The 12,070-nt window shown below is 45.8% G+C and overlaps 1 protein-coding gene across 1 annotated transcript; it reads right to left on the minus strand.

Moving 5' to 3' along the window:
* Positions 1–3,802: 3,802 nt before the first annotated feature.
* st8sia1 (ST8 alpha-N-acetyl-neuraminide alpha-2,8-sialyltransferase 1) lies at positions 3,803–12,070 on the minus strand. Its single transcript, XM_076158842.1, has 5 exons — positions 11,304–12,070; positions 10,258–10,402; positions 7,980–8,089; positions 7,544–7,636; positions 3,803–6,628 (listed from the first exon to the last, which is right to left on the minus strand). Exons 1-5 carry the CDS (start codon positions 11,480–11,482, stop codon positions 6,148–6,150), a joined length of 1,008 nt encoding a protein of 335 aa, XP_076014957.1. The 5' UTR covers positions 11,483–12,070; the 3' UTR covers positions 3,803–6,147.

Consider the following 12,070-nt stretch of genomic DNA (forward strand, 5'->3'; position numbering starts at 1 on the left):
AGACAAATGACAACCGGTCCTGTGGAAAACATCCCAGAAACATTCTGCTTTGTTATTGTTGGCTATGGGGTCAGGGCTGGACAGAAAAAATGTCCCAAGTGTCAATGGTGAGATAAATGACTAGAATGCCCTTGTGTCTATTTGGCTGAAGTAGAAATAGCAAATGATACACAAGGATCTCTGCTGTTCTCCTAAACTGTGTTGTCCACTGAGATAAAGATCCTGTTTATGGTCCGTGTATCAGCATTTACTCCTTTAGGCTTGGAGCTGAAGTGGACAAAGTGGGGTCTACAAACTGATACATTTTACTGGGAAATCATTTAGTTATCTGTATATATTTATGTTATACAGTCCAACTATTTTGTTATAGTCCTCTCAAACCGATCCAAACCAGATGTAAATGAAAACAGAGAGCCTCCAAGGATTCTTTCCACCTACAGTACATCTATTTAGCTTGGACTTCCTGCCAGCAAACTTCCTACGAGCTGGAAATCGACATACATCTTCCTGCAGAGCTTTGGGTGAGGCCAGGAATTCGTTGACTTGACTTGATTTGACACGCTGTGCCTTTTTCAAAAGACAGTCATCTATTTGAAATAATTACAGGCTCACAGATTTTGATAAGTGAACAACTGACAGAAAGCAACACTGTGCTCTTACTGCGGCTCCTAATGGTTTTATTGAAGCTTTGAACAGTAAGAGATGGAGAGTGAGACAGAGTGAGTGTGTGTGTGTGTGTGTGTGTGTGTGTGTGTGTGTGTGTGTGTGTGTGTGGGAGTGTGTGTGTGTGTGTGTGTGTGTGTGTGTGTGTGTGTGTGTGTGATAGCTCTTTTTATTGACCTCTCTAAAGCCTTTTAGATATGTGACCATTACGCAATAATGCTTTATTTATACAGCTTGCACTGTATGCTGTTCAGCACGTCATTTGAGTATCTCATGTCAGCCAGGCCAAAACGTATTTACAATATGTTTTTAACATGGTACTCTCTCCATTTACTCATCGATTGTGTGTTTTATGTATTATGTTACTTTTTCCTTTTACTCGGGAGGCAGTAGCTCAGTCGGTAGGGCTTCCGTCTGGGTTCGAGTCCCTGCCGGGGTGCCCCTGAGCAAGGCACCAAACCCCTAACTGCTCCCCCCTCTGTAGTCGCTTTGGATAAAAGCGTCTGCAAAATGACTGTACTGTACTCTTAAATTGTTCTTTCCCCTCCACTTTTTACAGGAGAAGCGAGAAAACTAATAAAAGATATTTGAATTTAACTGAAATCTCAAGTAGATTCTTTTAGTATATAAATACTAAAACATTCTGTCACTAATTACATTCCTGTGCAGTGCTAAACGCCCACCAGTCCCTGGTGTTATGCCCCATAGAGTCAACATTAAGGAGGGGGTTGCTTGCTTTGGGCCAATCACAGAGCTTGAAGGAGTGCAGCCCTGAGCCCTAAGTGGCCCAAAGGACCTGCTGCTGCATGTAATGGAAAGTAACATTGGGGGCCGTGGGTAAAAGTGTTTGCGTCTCCTCCTTCTGCTGCCCCCCCCCACAATGATCTTACATACAAGCTTACAACATATAGAATTAAATATAGATGGAGTATGGAAAATGGAAACACAGAAAAGTAATTCCCAACAGCATAATTAGCATTTATGTAGTATAACTCATAAATATGTACAAGTACATTCTGTCATCGTCTGTGTACTTGCTTTTGAGATACTGTGCATTGCTAGATCACACTTATAGAACAGCAATAAAGATCCAGCGTTCATTTATTATCAAAAGTGCTAAAGGTCGCTATGAGCTGTAAAATGGCGTTCGAGAGAGAATCAAGGATGGACTCAGCCTTTTTTAAAAAATAGATTTAGAGATTTTAAATTTTATATCTAATCTTATTTATAGCACAGCACTCCCCCTTGTTCCCATGCACACCGTGAGAGAACATGGTTTTATGATTCCACAAGATTTCCTGGGAAAAGCTGAGGTCTGCGTTGAGTCACAGTGTGTGTACACAACAGCAGCCCCGGGTCAGATATGACTAAAACTACTGTTTTTGTGAGGGCAAAATACACCGTTTTTAGCACAAGCTGCCTGTGCAGATATGTAGCTGAACCAAACTAGCTGCACGAGAGGGAATTCCCCCGGATCACTCACATCACTGCATTTGGTTGTTAGGTGGCTGTTAAAGGGAGAAAGTCCAGTATTCACCCTCACAATGACAAATAGCAAGCAGACAGAGCAAACTTGTCTCATTCAAATACTGAATCTACAGTGTAACATGAGAGGTATTCTCTCCCAGGGTGAGAATACACTAACAAATCAGCTGCTACGTGGTAAAACATCAATCAATTTCAGTTTATGCGACTGTCCAAGCATTTCTAAACACGGTGTCCAGATTTTGAAAAATGTCCGGGGGTGGAAGAAGAATGGGAGAGCAGGTGTTTGGAGGAGAAGAGTGCAGTGAGTAATGACGAGGAGGAAGTGACAGCCAAACTTCAGAGCGAGTGTGACTGGAATGAACGGTTCTGTGTTAATAATTTACCGCAGCGACACTTTGTACCTTTCCAGGCAGTAATCAGGGAACTAAAGCCGCTTTATGTCTTTATAACGTCTACATTTCCAACATGTTTTACGACACTGGGTGTTTTATTGCTGGTTACCAGTGATATAATAGGTCGCTGTAGACTGCTCCATGTCCAAGGGCTACAATGTTATCTAGCTTTGTTGAACGCACTTATTGGAAGTCGCTTTGGATAAAAGCGTCTGCTAAATGACGGTAATGTAATGTAAGTAGCACAGACGCAGATCAAAATGTGTTTACAGCATGTGTGTGTACGTGCAAGTATGCAAGGTTTGGTCATGCGACACATTCATTCCCGTGTGAGAAATTACTTTTAAATTCATTCTTGCTATAAAAACACATAAAAATGGATGGAGCTTTAATGCTTTTAGATGTGATAAAACATGAAACCCCGACCCAACCTCTCTGATAGGCTCCAACCAGTCTGGATCACTGAACACACACGAAGGAAGCCTTCAGCACAGTGTCAGGAAACTCTGAGAGGCTCAACTGGAGGTGAATAGGTTTGAAATCTGTAAAAACATTCAGAAAGCTGCCTCCAAGAGTAGAAATCAGAAGACGAGTGAGCGAGTGTGACACAGCACAACAGGAACTCATTTCATTAACCTAAGACCCACCTATTCTATCTTTAGGCCCAGCTGTCAAAGCAGACGCACACGCAGGTCAGAAAAGAAGGAAATTTAATTAAAAATGGCGCTAGGGCAGAGCGGCTGATGGGTTTGTTTGCCTGATCTGTACCAGAAGAAACAATGAAGAGTGAGGCAGTTTGGTTTAGTCTATCCAAGTCAGGAGAGGCCTTTATATGGACCATAACAATAGGCATCCCTATAGGCATGGATAGACTTAGAAATGACTGAACTGTCCCTTTAATTTGCAAAACATAATGATGCAGGAAGCTAAAAATATCTCTAACACACACACACACACTCCTTCCCTAATTAAATCTGTGTCATCTTAACCTCGTTGCCGTCCTCTTCGCTATCTCTGCTCTGATACAAACCGAAAATTAGAGCCTGGATCATAAAAATGGAGCATCTGGCCGGCGGGCAGGGGGGTAGGAGGGAGAGCACAGCTGTGTAGTGCTTTTGCTGACACATCCTTAATAGAAAATGTACAGCCCCACAGAGAGAAAGAGGCCAGGTCGACGCGTTCCGTTCCCTGGAAACAAGAACGTTCCCGAGGGAGGATGGCACCTCATCCTTCACACACACAAAGGAAAAACATAATGCTCCAACTTTTGGACTCTTTTATTGGATACCAGTGTTTGCCTCATATATGGATACAGTTGGGTTGTTTTTTAGCATTTTTTTGGATTGATTTATTTCACCTTCACAGTTTTATCAACGTGGTACTTTGGAAACCAGTTCAGGCCGTCTGTGAACTGTATAGATCCTTGACACCCGACATGCTCAGGCAGGGACGGACGCATGTACTGTAGTCCGTTGAGGCGAAACAATAAAGCACACGTTTACACCTTGTGGTTAAAAAAATAACGAAGCGTGACATTGAACGAGGTAATATATAAGAACTCCAAACTGCATTTACGAACACGTTTTCCAGCGTCACAAGAAAGATTGGATCACTTCTCAAGCCGTTAATCGTAGAAAAGTGGAGGATTTATCAGGATTGGAATTTTGATAGTTTCTTAACAGTCAGCATGTTGAGGGTGAAGAGAAACAAAACCAAAAAATGACAGCTTTGCCTCCAACGTGAGACAGAATCCCATGACCTCAACACATCTAGAGGTCTTTCTTACTTATTGATTAGCCAAACCGCTCAGTCATCCTGCTGCCTCGTGCTGCATGAAGAATCCAGTCAGTCACGCCGAGCCCGAGACGGCGAGGGAGAGACACAAGTACCACATTGATTGGTTATTATAAAAAAAAAAAGCAAACGTCACCGATTCATTTTCTGTTCACGAGAAGCTTAATGTTCTTAACACGTGGCTCAGATGGGACAAAGTAAATAAACAAAAATAAGCTGAAACTCAAGAATATAACAATAACAATGATCACCATGCTTACGTCCACACCATCAATCGCTCACAATACTCAAATAAAGAAAGGAAAGGTGCAAAATTACAAAACATGACTAAATAACACATTTTCAAGTTCACTTTGCAGTCTGGAAGGGGCACCCTTCAGGGGCACTGTGTTAGGGACGGGAAATCTCTTAGAAAAGACGCCACACAGATTCAGCTCCTCTTCGTCACCTCGGTCCAGCATCTTCATCCACTTTCAGTCAAAATTGAAGTCACTTAATACGTCACAGTTTAGATGAGTGGATTATGATACCGCATGTCAGAAACATCAGCATGGCCTCGTTTGAAAAGGGCGCCGGACCTTCATTCCTGCGTCTGACATCTCTGAAATCCCAAAGCACACACACACACACACACACACACACACACACACACACACACACACACACACACACACAGAGCAGAGGTATACGCGTGCAGAGCTGTCCTGTGTTAGTATTGACAATATGGCACGGAAAACATCCATCACTCTTCAATAACAGCGATAAAAAACAACACCGCCACCATCCACCCTTTTGAAATGAAACATCCATAAGACAAAAAAATGCAAGAAGAAGAAGAAGCACAAATGTCAAAAGGAATGCACGAGGACCGATCACGTGACTTGGCTCCGCCCTCTGGAGTGTATTCCTGTGTTTGTATCGGCATCTGGCTGTTTTGGGAGCAGAGTGGCGGCCATTGTTCCCATCTTGGCTTGGCACGACATCCGCGGGGATAATGGCGTGCAGGTAGTACTTGTGATTGAATCGTATGCATCAAAATGTTTGATTCGGGAATGGGATTGGAGAGATGCCACTGAGGTGTGTGTGTGTGTGATGTTTTCTGCAGCATCACACTTCTCTGAAAACAAATGTGAATAACTGCTCCTCGCCGTGTTAACAACACGCTAAAGAACCGATACTTAATGATCATAAACATCTGGCTAAATGAATCTAAAGCGTGCAGCCGAAGATGAGGATGAGGACAAGGTGTCGCTCATTAAACATTGGAAGGGTTCGACGTGCTTAAGAACTCGTTTGTAATGAAGCACCTCAACAAACAAAAAAAGAGAGCTCGGGCAGAAGGAGAGCAAGGGAATGATCCTTACACACACACATACACACAGACCAGCCAGCTCTTGGTCTTTTGTTAGCCCCGCCCCCTCCTTCTGTCTCTGTTTGACAAAGGCCCGGTTGGAGGGGGGGGGGGCTTGGTCCAGCTGCCCCATATGTCAGTCAGTACAGTATTCAGCATACAAAACCATCCCCCAAGCTATGAATCCTAACAAGCTCCAGCTGAGGCGACACACACACACCACCATGGTGATGGTGGTGGTGGGGGCGGAGAACAGAGATATGGCAGGGTTGGGAATGTATGAATATTGTACATTGTGGTTGCATGCATGTGTGTGTGTGATGTGTGGGATAATTAGATATCAGTGTGTGTGTGGATAATTCTGACCAGTACGCACTACAAAATGATGACTAAAGCCCAACACACACACACACACACAAACACACACGCACACCTCGCTTTGTATTGCCTCGCCGCGCTCTAACTCCTCCCGTCCTGAGGGGGGCAGTGTCCCACTCTCACCCGCAGCGCGCCACTTTTGTGCAGCTGCCAGAGCTGCACAAACTCCTCAGGCATGGCATGGAACCATGTGTAGGGCAGGATGTTGTCGTAGTAATGATGGCTGACCGGCTGCTGGTCCAGGTCGAGGGAGAACGGCCAGAACCCATACACCGTCACCTCCTCGCACAGCCCCAGTGCCAGGCTGACCAGGAAGAGGCCTGTGGAGAGGCGCTTGGCGTGCACGCCGCGGCCCTTCCAGAACTTCCCCACTGTACGCAGGAAGTCAGGGTTGGCGAAGAGCATAGTGAGGTTGGAGGAGGAGTCTGCCAGAGCGTGGTAAGCCCGCAGTGATGGGTCAGTGCCAGGACGCATGGAGAAGGCCGGCATGTAGATGAAGCTGGAGCCGTAAGCCTTCATGCCGTCGACAAATCGCTTCCTCGACCACATGAGGTTCTGATACCTGACAGAGAGAGAGAGAGACAGGGAGAGAGAGAGAGAACAGTGAGTCAGCACTTCCTTTAAAAAGTCTATAATATAGAATATTTTTTTAGGGACCAATGCAACGTGACCATTACGACACAAAAGGCCTGAGGAAGGCAAAGAGGAAGAGGCATTTGCTTTAATGTCTTCCTGTGAAGTCATTACAACCCCTGCATGTGATGTTTCCTCAAGTGCTTCCTGAAAATCAATACACAGCAATCATCTCCTCTCGTATACACACTGATCCCTCTACATCCTCCATTAGTTATTCATCTTTTCATTTATTCATATTTTCTTTTATTCATCATCCAGCTAGAGGCGGACGGGTGGGAGGAAGTCATTCGCAAACTAAACACTGTCTGGTCCTGTGCTCGTCTCCCATTCGTCCAGTTTAAGGTTATACACAGGGTCCACTTCTCCAAATCAAGACTATCTGAGATGAACACAGAGGTAGAGGGCAAATGTGATTGATGTTCCAACCCACACTGCAATCTCAGCCTCATGTTTGTCTTCTGCCCCAGGTTACACAATTATTGGTCTGGTTACTTCCAAAGTCATGTCTTAACATGAACATTACACAGCCTGGTTCTCTTTTAGTTCTCTTCTTTCTCTCCGTCTTCGCTTCTCTACATACATTCATACACAACCCATCTGTTTGAGTCATTAGCTTGGGTCACCGTCTCCTCGTCTCCTTATGTATTGTGTCTACATGTGTATCACATTTCCTAAGTCACAATCAATATCTCTTTCCTCTTTCATTCAAGTTTCTTCCCTTCTCTCTGTATCAAAAAACACAATCTCAGTTATTCATCTTTATGTGGGCGGCGGCTCAAATGTGCAGATGAAAATATGATCATGGCGTCGTGTCTGTGCAGTGCTGCGTTGGTTCCAGTACCTTTTCTCAATGATGCTCGGGTTTGCCGTGACCAGATGTGTTCTGGTTCCCACATCATCCACGTATTCCTTTGAAAGCGGTGGAAGGTTGCACCTAAACACACACACACACACACACACACACACACACACACATACAAAGAGTCTATAGCTTCCAAACAAAGGCACTTCCTGTTGACCCAATTGCCTCCAGATGGTGTCCAGTCAGGACTGAACAATTCTCCCGCTGCTCTCAAAGCCCTTTTTTGTTCCAGCCCAGATTCAAACTTTGCGCATTCTTCTTCATCTCGACTCTGCACTCAAACTGTAAACTTCACGTGGGGCCTTCTCTCTCTCCCTCTCTCTCTCTCTCTCTCTCTCTCTCTCTACTCTGACCTCATTTTCTCTCTGACTCGGCCTCCTCAAATTCAGCACCAGAACCCCCTGGGCTCTCTCACCGCAGGATGAAGTCTGCCCCGTCGATGTCCCGTCCACACCGGCTGTGCCTCAGGATGCCGCCATTGCCCACCACAGCGCACTTCTTCAGGGGCAGCTGCAGAGGGTTTTCCTGTGCAGAGGGAGAGGAAGGGAGGGAAACATGGAGCTTCGTTAGGTATCAAGCGATAGAAGTCCTTCAGAGGTAGTAAGGAGTTTTTTTTAATGACTTTGTGGCACCTTTATCTCCCTCTGCCCCTCGTCAGCCTTTCAATTAGCGCCTTTATTCTACACAGTGAATCACAGCTCCATATAGAAAAGGCCCCTTGTTGTCTTCCTCTCAGACTTGGCTGCTTTTAGATTCGGATGATAAGCGAGAAAAAGGCGGAAAACAAATGTGCTCATTATTCCCCTCGGAGTGCATACAACACACTTGGGAACACACACACACACACACGCACATCTCCTCTGCCTGAGGCCCCTTCTTGCTGGACCTGTGACAAAATAGCTAAATATCCCAACTGACAGCACACCGAGCAAGCAGGGACGCCAAGTGGGCAGGGCTAAACCCTGAGCACGGGTCCTGATTTATTCCTGAAATCTAATATTACAGATTGTCATTACTGATTGTCATTCTGACCGTTTCGGAAAGTCTTAGGCTTGATTTGTAGTCGATTCTCTTGTTGATAATATCGACAAACGCACAAACTTATTCACCAATAGTTTGATTTCACAATCATTTTACAGTACAGTGAGCTGTGTGTGTGTGTGTGTGTGTCTGTGCGGATGTTCTATTTGAGCCATCTCACTAACCACCAATTAACAGCCAAAGCCCCAATTGGCACATTCTCTTTGGCAGATGCCCAGGTAGCTTTGCCAGCTTTGGTGTAGCACGGCTGGCCAGACATGTAATCACAGCACTGGTTGTTGAGGAGACAGAGAATGTGTGTGTGTGTGTGTGTGAGTGTGTGAGTGTGTTTCTTCCATCCCACCTAACTACTGGTTACATTCCTCCTGGACACTGCCGAATGTGCTTATTTGAAAACGTGCACGCGCATCACTATAAATACGCCAGGCGAGTGTTTTGATGGAGGCACACACACACACACACACACACACACACAAACACACACTCTACTGACGCTACTGAGCGGGGGCAGGGCGCCGGGCTGCAGATGGAGACGGTGGAAAACACTGAGCAGCACCCCGAGTTGTTTTACACAACATTAGAATCTGAAGAGGAAAATTTAGACGGAACACGAAACAAACCCCGCAAAAAGACACTGAACCTGTGTGTGTGTGTGTGTCTGTGAGCAGCGGCGTGATAACACCCCTACACACAGTAACACAGAACAAAGTAACACAGAACAAAGTAACGAATGCTGCATGTTTTCTTTATTGCACAGGCTTCCAGTATATGAGCCAATAAAATGACACACACACACACACACACACACACACACACACACACACACACTTCAATATACGAATTTGCGCAGCTCGCTTCCTTCAAATAATTGTCCAACCTTCATCCTACCAGCCAATCACACTGCAGATCTGTGTATTAAATATTAACCATTCTGTGTGTGTGTGTGATGCGTTAAAAATCACCCCTGACCGCAAACATGCACGCGCTCACTCCGATCCACTTTTCATAACAGTGACTAAGGTCAGGTGGAGGACAGCATACACCGGCAATCCACTGTTCTTAGAGTGTGCATGTGTGTGTGTGTGTGTGCCTGCTTGGCCTTCCTCCCCTATATGAGTCAGCCAAGATCTGCGTTACATCCCACAGCTGCCTCGCCAGTGTCGCATTCCGCCGAATAGAACAGAAATCGCTTTCCGTCGTCTGGTATAACTTTGATAATAACTCTGTTATAACTTTGATAATAACTCAGATGCGTTCCTCAAGTGTGTGTGTGTGTGTGTGTGTGTGTGTGTGTGTGTGTGTGTGTGTTTGTGTGTGGAAGGAGGAAATGACCAATGCGCCTTGTGTTGTAAGGCACTTTTCCCATTTTTGTATAATCTGACTCTCACACCACCAGGTCCACACTGATGACATCATAACTGGACGTGTCTCACTGTTGCTTCTTTTCCCTTTTCACACATCCCTCATTAGTATGACTTCATATTAACGTATCATTACAGTTTTCCCCACTCCATGTAAAAGCCAACCTGTCTTATGTCTTCAGATACTTTCTTCAATAAAAGTATATCAGTAGCCACCTTCAAAACACAGCGACTTCCAGGTTCCCATGCAGTGTTGGTATCACTACCATGCTAATGCAGTGTAGGCCTCACCTGCACAAAGAGTGGGTAAGTGTCATTGTTGACTGTGCGCGAGTGGTAGAACTCTCCGTCGTACCACAGCACTTTGCCGAGGGGAGAGTTCTCCTTGGTCACTGCGAACATCTTCGGAGGATCGCAGCATTCTGTCAGCAACTTCCTGCAGACAGACGAATAGGGAAGCGAGTCAGGCATCTGGCCACTTTGGCAGACGGCACAAATTAGATTGAACTATGCAGGCCAAGATACAGTAACCGCTTGCGCTATTAAAGAGACAGGCGCAATTACATAATGCCAGCCTTGATGAATGTTTATGTCTTGATTACACTGGAGCTTGTAGGATATGAGGGCAAATGTATGGAATCCCTTAATAGGTTCATCTGAGGGCACAGGTGTTGTGAGACAGACTGCTGTGATTGGCTGCATCAGTCTCTGTGAAACCCCCTGCACAGGGAGTGTGTAGGGAAGCAGAAGCCTCTGGTGTTGTTGTTGGACCTTTTCATTTATAAATAATGACACAAATAACATTGATGGTGTAACTAAAACGTGCTTTGTTTGAATGAAAGACACAGGAAGACAAACCCTGTGTTTTTATATGCATCACTTTTATGAAATATTCCAATAGCAACATATCTAGAATATATACTGATAATGCAAAATAATGTAACAAAGTAGGATGATTTTTTTTTTTTACATTTTCTTCTAATAATAACAATGAGACTTAATGCCCAAGCTGTCCCACCCTAACTATCCATCTAAACTAAGAGAGTAACAACAATGGACACACAGAGACAAAGGAGACAGGTCCTCATTGAGGTCCTTATTTGATAAAAATTTGAACCTAAAACTTTATTATCTCTTCCAAATTTACCATTATTTTGCCGTCTACGGTGGATGGAAATTCAGTGTAAACAAGACAATGGTCTTTGTTTATTGTCTCTTATCAGCCAGGGAACCCTGGATGCCACTTAAGGACATCCTGGGGGTCGCCGCCCCCACTTTGAGAAAGCCTGCTTTGATGAAGAAAGGAGCAACGAACAACCAGTAGAACCAGCACTGACCTGTACACATCGATATTGGTCTGGTTCCTCTGCCACACTTCACCCTGCCTCAGGACCTCGTCAACTATTTCTTTATCGCTGGGTACTCTGTAAACTGGGAAAATGTAGAACCAGCAGAGGACCAGCACGCACAGAGCGGCCCACACCGACAGCTTTCCGCGGCAGCATCGCACCAACATCTTCCCCCCTCTTCAAAACCACCGGCGCATTCACGAGAAAACCAGCTCAGCAAAACGCAGGGTCGGTACGAAACTGGTCTCTCCGTCCGCGACAGAGCCCCGCCTCATCCCGGGGACGGGGTGGCGTATGAATGGAGCGGGGTCGCACACTACCGCCCGGAGCTCTGCGAGCATCGGGGTGAAACGAGGTGTCCGGATTTGCGTTGCTGGGGCTTTGATTGGCGAAAGCAGACGCGTGTATCCGTGCAGCTGATCGGGTGTGTGGTGCAGCGTGTCGGGACCTGCAGGAAGCCTTCAGTTGGGTCTCGGTGCATCACCACCACCATCGTCCCAGCCTGCGAATGTGTGCGGAATCATGCGGGCAAACCTCCCCGCCCGGTGTCCCTTTGCATCCCCCGCCGTAAAGGATCTCCTGCTCCACCTAGGTCCTTCTGTCCTTTTGTCTCCGGCCTGCTCGATCCTCGCTCTGCAGGATCTGATGCGGACCCACGGTTCAAGTGCAACTGGGCCAGTGCGATACACCCCCACCGCCTCTTCTCTCTGCCTCCTCCGCGTCTTCGTCTTCGTCCTCTCCTCTTCCTCCCCTCC

This window comes from Genypterus blacodes, unplaced genomic scaffold (genome assembly GCF_046128005.1).
Source record: "Genypterus blacodes isolate CSIRO-AG114 ecotype Tasmania unplaced genomic scaffold, CSIRO-AGI_Gbla_v1 ptg000090l_1, whole genome shotgun sequence".
Classification (NCBI taxonomy): Eukaryota; Metazoa; Chordata; class Actinopteri; order Ophidiiformes; family Ophidiidae; genus Genypterus; species Genypterus blacodes.

What these genes read in the sequence shown, in the direction of transcription:
- st8sia1 (XM_076158842.1), bottom strand. Translation starts at nt 11,482, where the DNA reads ATGTTGGTGCGATGCTGCCGCGGAAAGCTGTCGGTGTGGGCCGCTCTG. An exon ending in ACCAATATCGATGTGTACAG is followed by an intron (nt 10,403 to 11,303) that starts GTCAGTGCTGGT and finishes GTCTGTCTGCAG; the next exon opens with GAAGTTGCTGACAGAATGCT. An exon ending in GGGGCAGACTTCATCCTGCG is followed by an intron (nt 7,637 to 7,979) that starts GTGAGAGAGCCC and finishes GTGTGTGTTTAG; the next exon opens with GTGCAACCTTCCACCGCTTT.